The 17,984-nt window shown below is 47.5% G+C and overlaps 1 protein-coding gene across 2 annotated transcripts in view; it reads left to right on the top strand.

Moving 5' to 3' along the window:
- nbas (NBAS subunit of NRZ tethering complex) overlaps positions 1-17,984 on the top strand; it is a 284,978-nt gene that overhangs the window by 83,035 nt on the left and 183,959 nt on the right. For both annotated transcript variants that reach the window (XM_046299129.1, XM_046299130.1), the window contains exons 22-25: positions 9,358-9,444; positions 9,579-9,732; positions 12,133-12,318; positions 16,881-17,054. In XM_046299129.1, coding sequence (XP_046155085.1) covers positions 9,358-9,444; positions 9,579-9,732; positions 12,133-12,318; positions 16,881-17,054 — 601 coding nt within the window. The remainder of the gene's footprint in view (positions 1-9,357; positions 9,445-9,578; positions 9,733-12,132; positions 12,319-16,880; positions 17,055-17,984) is intronic.

Below are 17,984 nucleotides of genomic sequence, written 5' to 3' on the forward strand. Positions count from 1 at the left end.
CTCTCTGTCTCTCTCTGTCTCTCTCTGTCTCTCTCTGTCTCTCTCTCTGTCTCTCTCTGTCGCTCACTGTCACTCTCTTTCTCACTTTCGCTGCCTTCTTAAGACAATGTTTTCTCCCTAGACCGTGAGTTTTTAGAGAACAGAGCAAGAGAGAGAGAGAAAGGGAGAGAGGGATGCAGGAAGATTGAGTTGGTATATCTATTTTGGGGGCGATCGTTATCGATCAGTATCATCTTGATTAATATATGTGTTGTATGATAAACACCACTACTATGCAGTACTTAGAGTAAAAAATACTTTAAAGTACTTCCAGTGGTCCGTCCTTTTAAACTTCTTATGGCGTCACCCCCCCCACCGACATTCATTTAAAACGTCTTATGGCTAGGGGTTCAGCTAGCACCACCCCCCCCCCCCCACATTCCACTGAAAAGGTTCTGCTAGCACCCCCCCCAACATTCCACTGAAAAGGTTCCGCGAGCACCCCCCCCAACATTCCACTGAAAAGGTTCCGCGAGCACCCCCAACATTCCACTGAAAAGGTTCCGCGAGCACCACCAACCCCCAACATTCCACTGAAAAGGTTCCGCGAGCACCACCCCCCCCAACATTCCACTGAAAAGGTTCCGCGAGCACCACCACCCCCCCAACATTCCACTGAAAAGGTTCCGCGAGCACCACCCCCCAACATTCTACTGAAAAGGTTCCATGAGCACCCCCCCAACATTCCACTGAAAAGGTTCCGCGAGCACCACCAACCCCCAACATTCCACTGAAAAGGTTCCGCGAGCACCACCACCCCCAACATTCCACTGAAAAGGTTCTGCTAGCACCACCCCCCCCCCCCCCCCCCCCAACATTCGAAAAAAGGCAGCGCGGGAAACTATGTTTTAGAAATATTTAACTTTCACACATTGACAAGTCCAATGCAGCAAATGAAAGATAAACATCTTGTTCATCTACCCATCTTGTCTAATTTTTAAAATGCTTTACAGGGAAAACACAACGTATATTTATGTTAGATCACCACAAAATCCCCAAAACACACAGCCATTTTTCCCAGCCAAAGATGGTCACAAAAGCAGAATTAGATAAAATGAATCACTAACCTTTGATAATCTTCATTCCGATGACACTCATATGACATCATATTACACAATACATTTATGCTTTGTTCGATAATATGCATCTTTATATCCACAAATCTCGGTTTACATTGACGCCATGTTCAGAAATGCCTCCAAAATATCCGGAGTAATTAGAGAGCTAACAGATAACAGAAATACTCATCATAAACTTTGACGAAAGATACACGTTCTACATATAATTAAAGATACACTGGTTCTTAATGCAACCGCTGTGTGATTTAAATAAAAACATTACGAAAAAATGTTGCGAAGACCTAACAATAGATTTATGAAGACCAGGATCCTAAAGCGTAAGCAGTGCTCTAACTCCCCCTGGTGGTGGTCTGAGGTAGTGATGCAGGGTACTGTACTAAACCACACATTACCTCTAACTCCCCCTAGTGGTGGTCTGAGGTAGTGATGCAGGGTACCGCACTAACCCACACATTACCTCTAACTCCCCCTAGTGGTGGTCTGAGGTAGTGACGCAGGGTACTGTACTAACCCACACATTACCTCTAACTCCCCCTAGTGGTGGTCTGAGGTAGTGATGCAGGGTACCGCACTAACCCACACATTACCTCTAACTCCCCCTAGTGGTGGTCTGAGGTAGTGACGCAGGGTACTGTACTAACCCACACATTACCTCTAACTCCCCCTAGTGGTGGTCTGAGGTAGTGATGCAGGGTACTGTACTAACCCACACATTACCTGCAGCATAACTTTTAGTTGAGCTGTACAGTGCATTCAGAAAGTACTTACTTGTTCTATATCTAATATTTAATTACATTCATTTCTTTGTCATTATGGAGTATTGTGTGTAGATTGAGGAGAAAAAACCAACAATTGAATCCATTTTAGAATAAGAAGTGTGCATAAATCACACAGATAAAAGCAGGTCTCTCGTTTCCCATGAGTCTGTGTGTTTGTCACTGGGTTGTGGCAGCAGGGGGGCACGCGAGGAAGCGTCGCCTGTTTGTCTCCTCTGATTGCCCCTCTTTCTGTTCATTTCTGCTTGTCTCAGACGTGTGTCAGCCTGAAGGAGAGGGGGAAGAGTTAGAGCGTTGCGCCGACCGACTAGCGCGGCTTCTAGAAGTCTGTTATTTATGTCTCAGACGTGTGTCAGCCTGAAGGAGAGGGGGAAGAGTAAGAGCGTTGCGCCGACCGACTCGCGCGGCTTCTAGAAGTCTGTTATTTATGTCTCAGACGTGTGTCAGCCTGAAGGAGAGGGGGAAGAGTTAGAGCGTTGCGCCGATCGACATATTCCCCTTTTTGAACATGTTGTTATTTATTGTTTGGCTGGGCATGTTCCAACTGGAATCCTAGCCCCTTCACAGTGCACTACTTTTGACCAGGGTCTATTGGGCTGTAGTGCACTACTTTTGACCAGGGTCTATGGGGCTGTAGTGCACTACTTTTGACCAGGGTCTATGGAGCTGTAGTGCACTACTTTTGACCAGGGTCTATGGGGCTGTAGTGCACTACTTTTGACCAGGGTCTATGGAGCTGTAGTGCACTACTTTTGACCAGGGTCTATGGAGCTGTAGTGCACTACTTTTGACCAGTGTTTATAGGGCTGTAGTGCACTACTTTTGACCAGGGTCCATGGGGCTGTAGTGCACTACTTTAGACCAGGGTCTATAGGGCATAGGGTGCCATTGAGGACATAATCTATTGCTTTCTAGCTGAGTTTCTTTCTGTTTCTAGACAGCTGTTGGTTTCTCTGATTCATGCTAATATATTACCACTGAAGGCTTCTGTTCTACTCTGTTCTGTTCTACTCCTGTTCTGTTCTGTTCTACTCTGTTCTGTTCTACTCTGTTATGTTCTGTTCTACTCTGTTCTGCTCTACTCCTGTTCTGTTCTGTTCTACTCTGTTCTGCTCTACTCCTGTTCTACTCTGTTCTACTCTGTTCTGCTCTACTCCTGTTCTGTTCTGTTCTACTCTGTTCTGCTCTACTCCTGTTCTACTCTGTTCTACTCTGTTCTGTTCTACTCCTGTTCTACTCTGTTCTGCTCTACTCCTGTTCTGTTCTGTTCTACTCTGTTCTGCTCTACTCCTGTTCTACTCTGTTCTACTCTGTTCTGTTCTACTCCTGTTCTACTCTGTTCTACTCTGTTCTGCTCTACTCCTGTTCTGTTCTACTCTGGTCTGTTCTACTCTGTTATGTTCTGTTCTACTCTGTTCTGCTCTACTCCTGTTCTGTTCTGTTCTACTCTGTTCTGCTCTACTCCTGTTCTGTTCTGTTCTACTCTGTTCTGCTCTACTCCTGTTCTACTCTGTTCTACTCTGTTCTGTTCTACTCCTGTTCTACTCTGTTCTACTCTGTTCTGCTCTACTCCTGTTCTACTCTGTTCTACTCTGTTCTGCTCTACTCCTGTTCTACTCTGTTCTACTCTGTTCTGTTCTACTCCTGTTCTGTTCTGTTCTACTCCTGTTCTGTTCTGTTCTACTCCTGTTCTGTTCTACTCCTGTTCTGTTCTACTCCTGTTCTGTTCTGTTCTACTCCTGTTCTGTTCTACTCCTGTTCTGTTCTACTCCTGTTCTGCTCTACTTCTGTTCTGCTCTACTCTGTTCTGCTCTACTCCTGTTCTACTCCTGTTCTGCTCTACTCCTGTTCTGCTCTACTCCTGTTCTGCTCTACTCTGTTCTGCTCTACTCCTGTTCTGCTCTACTCCTGTTCTACTCCTGTTCTGCTCTACTCCTGTTCTGCTCTACTCCTGTTCTACTCCTGTTCTGTTCTGTTCTACTCCTGTTCTGCTCTACTCCTGTTCTGCTCTACTCTGTTCTGCTCTACTCTGTTCTGCTCTACTCCTGTTCTGCTCTACTCTGTTCTGCTCTACTCTGTTCTGCTCTACTCCTGTTCTGCTCTACTCTGTTCTGCTCTACTCCTGTTCTGCTCTACTCCTGTTCTGCTCTACTCTGTTCTGCTCTACTCCTGTTCTACTCTACTCCTGTTCTGCTCTACTCCTGTTCTGCTCTACTCCTGTTCTACTCCTGTTCTGTTCTGTTCTACTCCTGTTCTGCTCTACTCCTGTTCTGCTCTACTCCTGTTCTGCTCTACTCCTGTTCTGCTCTACTCTGTTCTGCTCTACTCTGTTCTGCTCTACTCCTGTTCTGCTCTACTCTGTTCTGCTCTACTCTGTTCTGCTCTACTCCTGTTCTACTCCTGTTCTGCTCTACTCCTGTTCTGCTCTACTCTGTTCTGCTCTACTCCTGTTCTGCTCTACTCCTGTTCTGCTCTACTCCTGTTCTGCTCTACTCCTGTTCTGCTCTACTCTGTTCTGCTCTACTCCTGTTCTGCTCTACTCCTGTTCTGCTCTACTCCTGTTCTACTCCTGTTCTGTTCTGTTCTACTCCTGTTCTGCTCTACTCCTGTTCTGCTCTACTCCTGTTCTGCTCTACTCTGTTCTGCTCTACTCCTGTTCTGCTCTACTCCTGTTCTGCTCTACTCCTGTTCTGCTCTACTCCTGTTCTGCTCTACTCCTGTTCTGCTCTACTCCTGTTCTACTCCTGTTCTGCTCTACTCCTGTTCTACTCCTGTTCTGCTCTACTCCTGTTCTACTCCTGTTCTGCTCTACTCCTGTTCTACTCCTGTTCTGCTCTACTCCTGTTCTACTCCTGTTCTGCTCTACTCCTGTTCTACTCCTGTTCTGCTCTACTCCTGTGCTACTCCTGTTCTGCTCTACTCCTGTTCTACTCTGTTCTACTCTGTTCTGCTCTACTCCTGTTCTACTCTGTTCTACTCTGTTCTGCTCTACTCCTGTTCTGCTCTACTCCTGTTCTACTCTGTTCTGCTCTACTCCTGTTCTGTTCTGTTCTACTCCTGTTCTGTTCTGTTCTACTCCTGTTCTGTTCTACTCCTGTTCTGCTCTACTCCTGTTCTGTTCTGTTCTACTCCTGTTCTGTTCTACTCCTGTTCTGTTCTACTCCTGTTCTGCTCTACTTCTGTTCTGCTCTACTCTGTTCTGCTCTACTCCTGTTCTACTCCTGTTCTGCTCTACTCCTGTTCTGCTCTACTCCTGTTCTGCTCTACTCTGTTCTGCTCTACTCCTGTTCTGCTCTACTCCTGTTCTACTCCTGTTCTGCTCTACTCCTGTTCTGCTCTGTCCTGTTCTACTCCTGTTCTGTTCTGTTCTGCTCTGTTCTGCTCTACTCCTGTTCTGCTCTACTCTGTTCTGCTCTACTCTGTTCTGCTCTACTCCTGTTCTGCTCTACTCTGTTCTGCTCTACTCCTGTTCTGCTCTACTCCTGTTCTACTCCTGTTCTCTGTTCTGCTCTACTCCTGTTCTGCTCTACTCCTGTTCTGCTCTACTCTGTTCTGTTCTACTCCTGTTCTGCTACTCTACTCCTGTTCTGCTCTGCTCCTGTTCTGCTCTACTCCTGTTCTACTCCTGTTCTGTTCTGTTCTACTCCTGTTCTGCTCTACTCCTGTTCTGCTCTACTCCTGTTCTGCTCTACTCTGTTCTGCTCTACTCCTGTTCTGCTCTACTCCTGTTCTGCTCTACTCCTGTTCTGCTCTACTCCTGTTCTGCTCTACTCCTGTTCTGCTCTACTCCTGTTCTGCTCTACTCTGTTCCTGTTCTACTCCTGTTCTACTCCTGTTCTGCTCTACTCTGTTCTACTCTGTTCTACTCTACTCTGTTCTGCTCTACTCCTGTTCTGCTCTACTCCTGTTCTGCTCTACTCCTGTTCTGCTCTACTCCTGTTCTGCTCTACTCCTGTTCTGCTCTACTCCTGTTCTCTCTACTCCTGTTCTGCTCTACTCCTGTTCTACTCCTGTTCTGTTCTGTTCTACTCCTGTTCTGCTCTACTCCTGTTCTGCTCTACTCTGTTCTGCTCTACTCTGTTCTGCTCTACTCCTGTTCTGCTCTACTCCTGTTCTGCTCTACTCCTGTTCTGCTCTACTCCTGTTCTGCTCTACTCTGTTCTGTTCTGCTCTACTCCTGTTCTACTCCTGTTCTGCTCTACTCCTGTTCTACTCCTGTTCTGCTCTACTCTGTTCTGTTCTACTCCTGTTCTGCTCTACTCCTGTTCTACTCCTGTTCTGCTCTACTCCTGTTCTACTCCTGTTCTGCTCTACTCCTGTTCTGCTCTACTCCTGTTCTGCTCTACTCCTGTTCTGCTCTACTCCTGTTCTGCTCTACTCCTGTTCTGCTCTACTCTGTTCTGCTCTTCTGCTCTACTCCTGTTCTGTTCTACTCCTGTTCTGCTCCTGTTCTGCTCTACTCCTGTTCTACTCCTGTTCTGCTCTACTCCTGTTCTACTGTTCTGCTCTACTCCTGCTCTACTCCTGTTCTACTCCTGTTCTGCTCTACTCCTGTTCTGCTCTACTCCTGCTCTACTCCTGTTCTGCTCTACTCCTGTTCTGCTCTACTCCTGCTCTACTCCTGCTCTACTCCTGTTCTGCTCTACTCCTGTTTCTACTCCTGTTCTACTCTACTCCTGTTCTACTCTACTCTGTTCTGCTCTACTCCTGTTCTACTGTTACTCCTGTTCTACTCTGTACTCCTGTTCTACTCTACTCCTGTGCTACTCCTGTTCTACTCTGTTCTACTCCTGTTCTGCTCTACTCTGTTCTGTTCTGCTCTACTCCTGTTCTACTCCTGTTCTGCTCTACTCCTGTTCTACTCTCCTGTTCTGCTCTACTCCTGTTCTACTCCTGTTCTGCTCTACTCCTGTTCTACTCCTGTTCTGCTCTACTCCTGTTCTACTCCTGTTCTGCTCTACTCCTGTTCTACTCCTGTTCTGCTCTACTCCTGTTCTGCTCTACTCCTGCTCTACTCCTGTTCTGCTCTACTCCTGTTCTGCTCTACTCCTGTTCTGCTCTACTCCTGTTCTGCTCTACTCCTGCTCTACTCCTGCTCTACTCCTGTTCTGCTCTACTCCTGTTCTACTCCTGTTCTACTCTACTCCTGTTCTACTCTACTCTGTTCTGCTCTACTCCTGTTCTACTCTACTCCTGTTCTACTCTACTCCTGTTCTACTCTACTCCTGTGCTACTCCTGTTCTACTCTACTCCTGTTCTGCTCTACTCTGTTCTGCTCTACTCCTGTTCTACTCCTGTTCTGCTCTACTCCTGTTCTACTCCTGTTCTGCTCTACTCCTGTTCTACTCCTGTTCTGCTCTACTCCTGTTCTACTCCTGTTCTGCTCTACTCCTGTTCTACTCCTGTTCTGCTCTACTCCTGTGCTACTCCTGTTCTGCTCTACTCCTGTTCTGCTCTACTCCTGTTCTGCTCTACTCCTGTGCTACTCCTGTTCTGCTCTACTCCTGTTCTGCTCTACTCCTGTTCTGCTCTACTCCTGTTCTGCTCCTGTTCTGCTCTACTCCTGTTCTACTCCTGTTCTGCTCTACTCCTGTTCTACTCCTGCTCTACTCCTGCTCTACTCCTGTTCTACTCCTGTTCTGCTCTACTCCTGTTCTGCTCTACTCCTGCTCTACTCCTGTTCTGCTCTACTCCTGTTCTGCTCTACTCCTGCTCTACTCCTGCTCTACTCCTGTTCTGCTCTACTCCTGTTCTACTCCTGTTCTACTCTACTCCTGTTCTACTCTACTCTGTTCTACTCTACTCCTGTTCTGCTCTACTCCTGTTCTACTCTACTCCTGTTCTACTCTACTCCTGTGCTACTCCTGTTCTACTCTACTCCTGTTCTGCTCTACTCTGTTCTGCTCTACTCCTGTTCTACTCCTGTTCTGTTCTACTCTGTTCTACTATACTCTGTTCTACTCTACTCTGTTCTGCTCTACTCCTGTTCTGCTCTACTCTGTTCTGCTCTACTCTGTTCTGCTCTACTCTGTTCTACTCTACTCTGTTCTGCTCTACTCTGTTCTACTCTACTCTGCTCTACTCTACTCTGTTCTGCTCTACTCCTGTTCTACTCTACTCTGTTCTGCTCTACTCTGTTCTGCTCTACTCCTGTTCTACTCTACTCCTGTTCTACTCTACTCTGTTCTGCTCTACTCTGTTCTGCTCTACTCTGTTCTGCTCCTGTTCTGCTCTACTCCTGTTCTGCTCTACTCCTGTTCTGCTCTACTCCTGTTCTGCTCTACTCCTGTTCTGCTCTACTCTGTTCTGCTCTACTCTGTTCTACTCTACTCCTGTTCTACTCTACTCTGTTCTACTCTACTCTGTTCTACTCTACTCTGTTCTGCTCTGTTCTGCTCTGTTCTGTTCTGCTCTACTCTGTTCTGCTCTACTCTGTTCTGCTCTACTCTGTTCTGCTCTACTCCTGTTCTGTTCTACTCCTGTTCTGCTCCTGTTCTGCTCCTGTTCTGCTCTACTCCTGTTCTGCTCTACTCTGTTCTGCTCTACTCCTGTTCTACTCTACTCTGTTCTACTCTACTCTGTTCTACTCTACTCTGTTCTACTCTGTTCTGCTCTACTCTGTTCTGCTCTGTTCTGCTCTGTTCTGTTCTGCTCTACTCTGTTCTGCTCTACTCCTGTTCTGTTCTACTCCTGTTCTACTCCTGTTCTGTTCTACTCTACTCTGTTCTGCTCTGTTCTGTTCTGCTCTACTCTGTTCTGCTCTACTCCTGTTCTACTCTACTCTGTTCTACTCTACTCTGTTCTACTCTACTCTGTTCTGCTCTACTCTGTTCTGCTCTGTTCTGTTCTGCTCTACTCTGTTCTGCTCTACTCCTGTTCTACTCTACTCTGTTCTACTCTACTCTGTTCTACTCTACTCTGTTCTGCTCTACTCTGTTCTGCTCTGTTCTGCTCTGTTCTGTTCTGCTCTACTCTGTTCTGCTCTACTCCTGTTCTGTTCTACTCCTGTTCTACTCCTGTTCTACTCTACTCCTGTTCTGCTCTACTCTGTTCTGTTCTACTCTGTTCTTCTACTCTGTTCTACTCTACTCCTGTTCTACTCTACTCTGTTCTACTCTACTCTGCTGTGCTCTACTCTGTTCTACTCTGTTCTACTCTACTCTGTTCTACTCTACTCTGTTCTACTCTACTCTGCTGTGCTCTACTCTGTTCTGTTCTACTCTGTTCTACTCTACTCTGTTCTACTCTACTCCTGTTCTACTCTACTCTGTTCTACTCTACTCTGCTGTGCTCTACTCTGTTCTACTCTGTTCTACTCTACTCTGTTCTACTCTACTCTGTTCTACTCTATTCTGTTCTACTCTGTTTAGGTCACTGGCTGTTACCAAGTAAACTGTCTGTTTGGATCTACTGTAGTCGGTATAATCAGGATGTTAACAACCCCTCTCCCCCCTCCCTCTCAGTGTGGATGAGAGAGGCAATTTGGGGGTGATCCCCTGGGATGAACAGAGACACAGGGAGATGGACTGGTGTGAGGAGGACCAGTGCAGGTAGGACACATTGCACCACTGTTTCCTTGGTAACTGACCAGAAGGTCAAATGATTATTTTATCAATCAATCAGAAGTGCCATTACTCTGGTATTACAGCTGCATGTTGGTGTGCCTGTGTTCCTCCTCTCCCAGGATGGTGTTGGATCAAAACCCTCAGGACCATGCCCACTTCCTGTATGAGGACGCTCCTGATTGGATGCGGTTCCGTACGGCCACGCCCCCCATGGACCTGTTGACTGACTGGTACCTGAGCCGTGCCCAGGACATCGACTCCTGTTCTAGACAGGTACTGTTAAGAACCAGGGGAAGGGTTTTACTGTCGCACACACTGCCTCCAATAAGAACCGGGGGAAGGGTTTTACTGTCGCACACACTGCCTCCAATAAGAACCGGGGGAAGGGTTTTACTGTCGCACACACTGCCTCCAATAAGACCCGGGGGAAGGGTTTTACTGTCGCACACACTGCCTCCAATAAGAACCGGGGGAAGGGTTTTACTGTCGCACACACTGCCTCCAATAAGAACCAGGGGAAGGGTTTTACTGTCGCGCACGCTGCCTCCAATAAGAACCAGGGGAAGGGTTTTACTGTCGCACACACTGCCTCCAATAAGAACCAGGGGAAGGGTTTTACTGTCGCACACACTGCCTCCAATAAGAACCAGGGGAAGGGTTTTACTGTCACGCACGCTGCCTCCAATAAGAACATGTCCTCCATCTTAGTGTCGTGCAACATAACAGTGGAGTTGTTGTACCCATCCTATCTGTCTGTCGTTAGTATATATAGAGGGAGTTACTGGTATAGACATGGGCTAGAGGGAGTTAGTATAGACATGGGCTAGAGGGAGTTACTGGTATAGACATGGGCTAGAGGGAGTATAGACATGGGCTAGAGGGGAGTATAGACATGGGCTAGAGGGAGTTACTGGTATAGACATGGGCTAGAGGGAGTATAGACATGGGCTAGAGGGAGTTACTGGTATAGACATGGGCTAGAGGGAGTATAGACATGGGCTAGAGGGGAGTATAGACATGGGCTAGAGGGAGTTACTGGTATAGACATGGGCTATAGACATGGGCTAGAGGGAGTTACTGGTATAGACATGGGCTAGAGGGAGTATAGACATGGGCTAGAGGGAGTTACTGGTATAGACATGGGCTAGAGGGAGTATAGACATGGGCTAGAGGGAGTTACTGGTATAGACATGGGCTAGAGGGAGTTACTGGTATAGACATGGGCTAGAGGGAGTTACTGGTATAGACATGGGCTAGAGGGAGTTACTGGTATAGACATGGGCTAGAGGGAGTTACTGGTATAGACATGGGCTAGAGGGAGTTACTGGTATAGACATGGGCTAGAGGGAGTTACTGGTATAGACATGGGCTAGAGGCAGTATAGACATGGGCTAGAGGGAGTATAGACATGGGCTAGAGGGAGTATAGACATGGGTTAGAGGGAGTTACTGGTATAGACATGGGCTAGAGGGAGTATAGACATGGGCTAGAGGGAGTATAGACATGGGCTAGAGGGAGTATAGACATGGGCTAGAGGGAGTATAGACATGGGCTAGAGGGAGTATAGACATGGGCTAGAGGGAGTTACTGGTATAGACATGGGCTAGAGGGAGTTACTGGTATAGACATGGGTTAGAGGGAGTTACTGGTATAGACATGGGCTAGAGGGAGTATAGACATGGGCTAGAGGGAGTTACTGGTATAGACATGGGCTAGAGGGAGTTACTGGTATAGACATGGGCTAGAGGGAGTATAGACATGGGCTAGAGGGGAGTATAGACATGGGCTAGAGGGAGTATAGACATGGGCTAGAGGGGAGTATAGACATGGGCTAGAGGGGAGTATAGACATGGGCTAGAGGGAGTATAGACATGGGCTAGAGGGAGTATAGACATGGGCTAGAGGGGAGTATAGACATGGGCTAGAGGGAGTTACTGGTATAGACATGGGCTAGAGGGGAGTATAGACATGGGCTAGAGGGAGTATAGACATGGGCTAGAGGGGAGTATAGACATGGGCTAGAGGGGAGTATAGACATGGGCTAGAGGGGAGTATAGACATGGGCTAGAGGGGAGTATAGACATGGGCTAGAGGGAGTATAGACATGGGCTAGAGGGAGTATAGACATGGGCTAGAGGGGAGTTACTGGTATAGACATGGGCTAGAGGGAGTATAGACATGGGCTAGAGGGAGTTACTGGTATAGACATGGGCTAGAGGGAGTATAGACATGGGCTAGAGGGGAGTTACTGGTATAGACATGGGCTAGAGGGAGTATAGACATGGGCTAGAGGGAGTTACTGTTATAGACATGGGCTAGAGGGAGTTACTGGTATAGACATGGGCTAGAGGGAGTATAGACATGGGCTAGAGGGAGTATAGACATGGGCTAGAGGGAGTATAGACATGGGCTAGAGGGAGTTACTGGTATAGACATGGGCTAGAGGGAGTTACTGGTATAGACATGGGCTAGAGGGAGTTACTGGTATAGACATGGGCTAGAGGGAGTTACTGGTATAGACATGGGCTAGAGGGAGTATAGACATGGGCTAGAGGGAGTTACTGGTATAGACATGGGCTAGAGGGAGTATAGACATGTCCCATGTATATACCAATCCATAGTGAACCATGCAAGTGTTCTGTTCTCTGATTGGATGTCCTGTCTGTCCATCAGGTGGACTGTGCACTGTCATTGGTGCGTCTCGGGAAGGAGCGGGATATCCCGGGGTTGGAGCGGCTGTGTGATGACCTGGTAACCATGGAGACATTGGTGTACGAGACGGCGTGCGAGCTCAGCCTGACACTAAGAGACTTGCAGCAGCTCGGTGACATCGACAAGCTCCGCCTCCTCATGAAGAACGTATGTACATGTTGTGTGTGTGTGTGTGTTCCTCTTTGTACCTAGTCTTTGAGTAGGAGGCTTCTAAATGGCTTCTGTCTTCCCAAGTCAATCCCCTAGACACTAGACTGGGTCAACCTCTAGACACTAGACTGGATCAACCTCTAGACACTAGACTGGATCAACCACTGACCCCTATACACTAGACTGGATCAACCTCTGGCCCCTAGACACTAGACTGGATCAACCTCTGGCCCCTAGACTGGATCAACCTCTAGACACTAGACTGGATCAACCTCTGGCCCCTAGACACTAGACTGGATCAACCTCTGGCCCCTAGACTGGATCAACCTCTGGCCCCTAGACACTAGACTGGATCAACCTCTAGACACTAGACTGGATCAACCTCTGGCCCCTAGACACTAAACTGGATCAACCACTAGACACTAGACTGGATCAACCTCTGGCCCCTAGACTGGATCAACCTCTGGCCTCTAGACTGGATCAACCTCTGACCCCTAGACACTAAACTGGATCAACCACTAGACACTAGACTGGATCAACCTCTGGCCCCTAGGCACTAGTCTGGATCAACCTCTGACCCCTAGACACTAGACTGGATCAACCTCTGGCCCCTAGAGACTAGACTGGATCAACCACTAGACACTAGACTGGATCAACCTCTGGCCCCTAGAGACTAGACTGGATCAACCTCTGACCCCTAGAGACTAGACTGGATCAACCACTAGACACTAGACTGGATCAACCTCTAGACACTAGACTGGATCAACCACTGGCCCCTAGACACTAGACTGGATCAACCTCTGGCCCCTAGACACTAGACTGGATCAACCACTAGACACTAGACTGGATCAACCTCTGGCCCCTAGACACTAGACTGGATCAACCACTAGACACTAGACTGGGTCAACCTCTAGACACTAGACTGGGTCAACCTCTAGACACTAGACTGGGTCAACCTCTAGACACTAGACTGGGTCAACCTCTAGACACTAGACTGGGTCAACCTCTAGACACTAGACTGGGTCAACCTCTAGACACTAGACTGGGTCAACCTCTAGACACTAGACTGGGTCAACCTCTAGACACTAGACTGGGTCAACCTCTAGACACTAGACTGGGTCAACCTCTAGACACTAGACTGGGTCAACCTCTAGACACTAGACTGGGTCAACCTCTAGACACTAGACTGGGTCAACCACTAGACACTAGACTGGATCAACCACTGGCCCCTAGACTGGATCAACCTCTAGACCAGTGGTTCTTAACCTGGGTTCGATCGAACCCCAGGGGTTCGGTGAGTCAGTCTCAGGGGACGGTGGAGGTCAAGACACCATCCGATTCATATGATTGGATGACATGCTCCTCTGGCCCCATCATTGGCTGCACTGGATCAACCTCTGGCCTATCTGTGCTGCAGGGAATTTGGTGCGCTCAGTAGTCGACTTGTGACTGTCGTGATGGTACCTCTTGTGATTTCTTTCTTAATATTTTAATCCCTTCATACTTACTATGTCGAGCAAAAAAGAAACGGACGAATATGTACAATATGGATTCACATGTATAACGGAACGTTATAAAACCCTGTGTTGAAGATGGTGAATATCATGCTGGGAAAAGAGGCTGAAGGTTATTCAAATTCCTCCATCAGACAAAATAGAGGACATGGAAAAGACATCTTGGCTCAAGTAGTTGCAGATCTGATTTCAACCCGGAAAAATTCAGCCTTCAACTGGATCAGACCACAGACGCCCCTAAGCCACTTGCTGGATCAACGCTATGTGAAAGACGACGTGATAAAGGAAGAGATTTTTTTTAACCTCTTACAACAGACAACTAAGGCACTGTGAAGAAACTTGTGGATGACTTCTTCAAAGACAACAATATTTCGTGGGATATGGTTTCTGCAGTTTGTTCGGACGGAGCTCCAGTCATGCTGGGAAGAAAGTCTGGTTTTGGTGCGCTAGTGAAAGCCGATGCACTGTTACACATTGTATTCTGCACAGGCACTGGATCAAAAACCTTGCCTCAAACTGGCAGAAGTATTAAAAATTGTGGAATGCGTGAACTATGTGCCAACTAGTGCTCTGACTGGACCGCATCTTCAGTGAGCTGTGTAAAGAAATGGGCTCAATTCGAGGTACTTCTGTACCATTCTAACGACTGGTTATCCCGGGGACAGGTGCTGAATCGTGTTTTTGCCGTGCGTGTGGAATTAGCCCTGCATTGTCATGCAGATTGCTTCAACAGTTCTGGTTCATTCTCATTTTAGTGTACATGGCCAATACTTGGCAGCTCTCAATAATCTCAATCCAAAGATGAAGGGGGTCAGTCAACATCATAGACACGGAGAAAACCTAAAGGCTTTTCAAAAAAAGCTACCGTTATGGAAACGACGAACAGAGAACAATGGGTCGCAAACTTTCCCCTGCTGGATGACCTGTAGTAAGACGAAGATGTATCTGGAATCAGAGACATTTCTGTACCTGCGGAACTGAAGCAAGCAATTGCCACGACACTAGATGAGCTTGCAAGTCTCTCGACGGATACTTCCCTACAAGGGTCATATCCACATGGGTGAGACACTACGAGTGTTGAGACAACAGATGTCAATGATGACACTAGAAATCTGAAATTCTAGACCAGGTTCAACAGCAACTCTTCAGAACACAAGACGTTTTGGTGTCAACAAATGGTAGCGTACCCTGACACTAGACTGGGTCAACCGTTTGTTACACATATCTGGATCAATCCTTTTCGAGGATGCTGGACATAAAAACTGAAAAGGAACAGACTTTGTTGCGAAAATGACTAGTGGAACTTGGTCAACCATTTCTGAACTGGTCTCTGAAAGGCAACAGCAGAAGTCACACAGATTTGCAGTAAATAGTCATTATTATGTTTTTGTGTGAAAATCATGTTTTGATGATTTTGTTCTTTGAACAAATGTGATGTTGACACGGTTCATTTTGTCACCAGCCAAATATATACCTATGTTTTGAATTTGAAAAAATAATTTAATTTTTCCAATTAAGACACTAGACTGCATATGAAACTGGTGGGGTTCAGTACCTCCAACAAGGTTAAGAACCACTGGTCTACACACTAGACTGGATCAACCTCTAGACACTAGACTGGATCAACCTCTAGACACTAGACTGGATCAACCTCTAGACACTAGACTGGATCAACCTCTAGACACTAGACTGGATCAACCTCTGGCCCCTAGACACTAGACTGGATCAACCACTAGACACTAGACTGGATCAACCTCTGGCCCCTAGACTGGATCAACCTCTAGACACTAGACTGGATCAACCACTAGACACTAGACTGGATCAACCACTAGACACTAGACTGGATCAACCTCTGGCCCCTAGACACTAGACTGGATCAACCTCTGGCCCCTAGACTGGATCAACCTCTGGCCCCTAGACTGGATCAACCTCTGGCCCCTAGACTGGATCAACCTCTGGCCCCTACTTCTGGCCCCTAGACTGGATCAACCTCTGGCCCCTAGACACTAGACTGGATCAACCTCTGACCCCTAGAGACTAGACTGGATCAACCTCTGGCCCCTAGACTGGATCAACCTCTGGCCCCTAGACTGGATCAACCTCTGGCCCCTAGACTGGATCAACCTCTGGCCCCTACTTCTGGCCCCTAGACTGGATCAACCTCTGGCCCCTAGACACTAGACTGGATCAACCTCTGACCCCTAGAGACTAGACTGGATCAACCACTAGACACTAGACTGGATCAACCTCTGGCCCCTAGAGACTAGACTGGATCAACCACTAGACACTAGACTGGATCAACCTCTAGACACTAGACTGGATCAACCACTGGCCCCTAGACACTAGACTGGATCAACCTCTGGCCCCTAGAGACTAGACTGGATCAACCTCTAGACACTAGACTGGATCAACCTCTGGCCCCTAGACACTAGACTGGATCAACCACTAGACACTAGACTGGGTCAACCTCTAGACACTAGACTGGGTCAACCTCTAGACACTAGACTGGGTCAACCTCTAGACACTAGACTGGGCCAACCTCTGGACCCTAGACTGGATCAACCTCTGGCCCCCCTAGACTGGATCAACCTCTGGCCTCTAGCCCCTAGACTGGATCAACCACTAGACACTAGACTGGATCAACCTCTGGCCTCTAGCCCCTAGACTGGATCAACCACTAGACACTAGACTGGATCAACCTCTGGCCCCTAGACTGGATCAACCTCTGGCCCCTAGACACTAGACTGGATCTGGATAGAGTGGACATGGAAAAACAATACCTCAACTTTATTTCAGCTGTCCACCCTTCCCCAGTCCTCTCAGATCTACACAAGAGCATGTCATTCAGTACCGTAGACCCGTGGAGCTGTGGTCTAAAGTAGTGCTCTACCGTAGACCCATAGAGCTGTGGTCTAAAGTAGGGCTCTACTGTAGAACCATAGAGCTGTGGTCTAAAGTAGGGCTCTATATTGGGAATAGGGTGCCATTTGTGACTCAAACTCTGACTTCCTGTGCTGTGCGTCTGTCCTTGTCTTCCCCCTCCAGTCCAGTGCAGAGCGCTATGTTAAAGATGTGTTCCAGTGGATGGTTCCTTTCCTGCATCGCTGTGAGAAGCAGAGCGGGGGCGCTAGCGAGGCCCTGCTGAGAGAATATCTGGTGACCCTCTCTCGGCAGGACCTGTCTCTACCCCTGGCCGTCTTTCAACACTCCAGACCTGACGTTAGTACACACACACACACACACACACACACACACACACACACACACACACACACACACACACACACACACACACACACACACACACACACACACACACACACACACACACACACACACACACACACACACACACACACACACACACACACACACACACACACACACACACACACTGTCCTTAGCAGTACCATATAGGGTGAATGTTTTTAAACCGGGGGAGCCTGCGGAGGTACTGCAGGAGGTACTGCAGGAGGTACTGCAGGAGGTAATGCAGGAGGTAATGCAGGAGGTACTGCAGGAGGTCCATTAAAAAATAAGTGTATGTTCATGCACACAATACCAGTCAACAGTTTGGACACATCTACTCATTCAAGGGATTTTCTTTATTTGTACTATTTTCTACATTGTAGAATAATATTGAAGAAATCAAAACTATGAAATAACACATATGTAGTCATGTAGTAACCAACAAAGTGTTAAATAAATCAAAATATGTATATTTTACATTCTTCGAAGTAGCCACCTTTGCCTTGATGACAGCTTTGCACACTCTTGGCAGTCTCTCAACCAGCTTCACCTGGAATCATTTTCCAACAGTCTTGAAGGAGTTCCCACATATGCTGAGAAGTTGTTGGCTGCTTTTCCTTCACTCTACGGTCCAACTCATCCCAAACCATCTCAATTGGGTTGAGGTCGGGTGATTGTGGAGGCCAGGTCATCTGATGCAGCACTCCATTCACTCTCCTTCTTGGTCAAATAGTCCTTACACAGCCTGGAGTGTGTTGGGTCATTGTCCTGTTAAAAAACAAATGATGATGTGACTTGATTTCTAAATAAATCACTGACCGTGTCACCAGCAAAGCACCATCACACCTCCTCCTCCATGCTTCACGGTGGGAATCACACACTTCCTCCTCCATGCTTCAC

The sequence above is a fragment of the Oncorhynchus gorbuscha genome, linkage group LG14 (genome assembly GCF_021184085.1).
Source record: "Oncorhynchus gorbuscha isolate QuinsamMale2020 ecotype Even-year linkage group LG14, OgorEven_v1.0, whole genome shotgun sequence".
Classification (NCBI taxonomy): domain Eukaryota; kingdom Metazoa; phylum Chordata; class Actinopteri; order Salmoniformes; family Salmonidae; genus Oncorhynchus; species Oncorhynchus gorbuscha.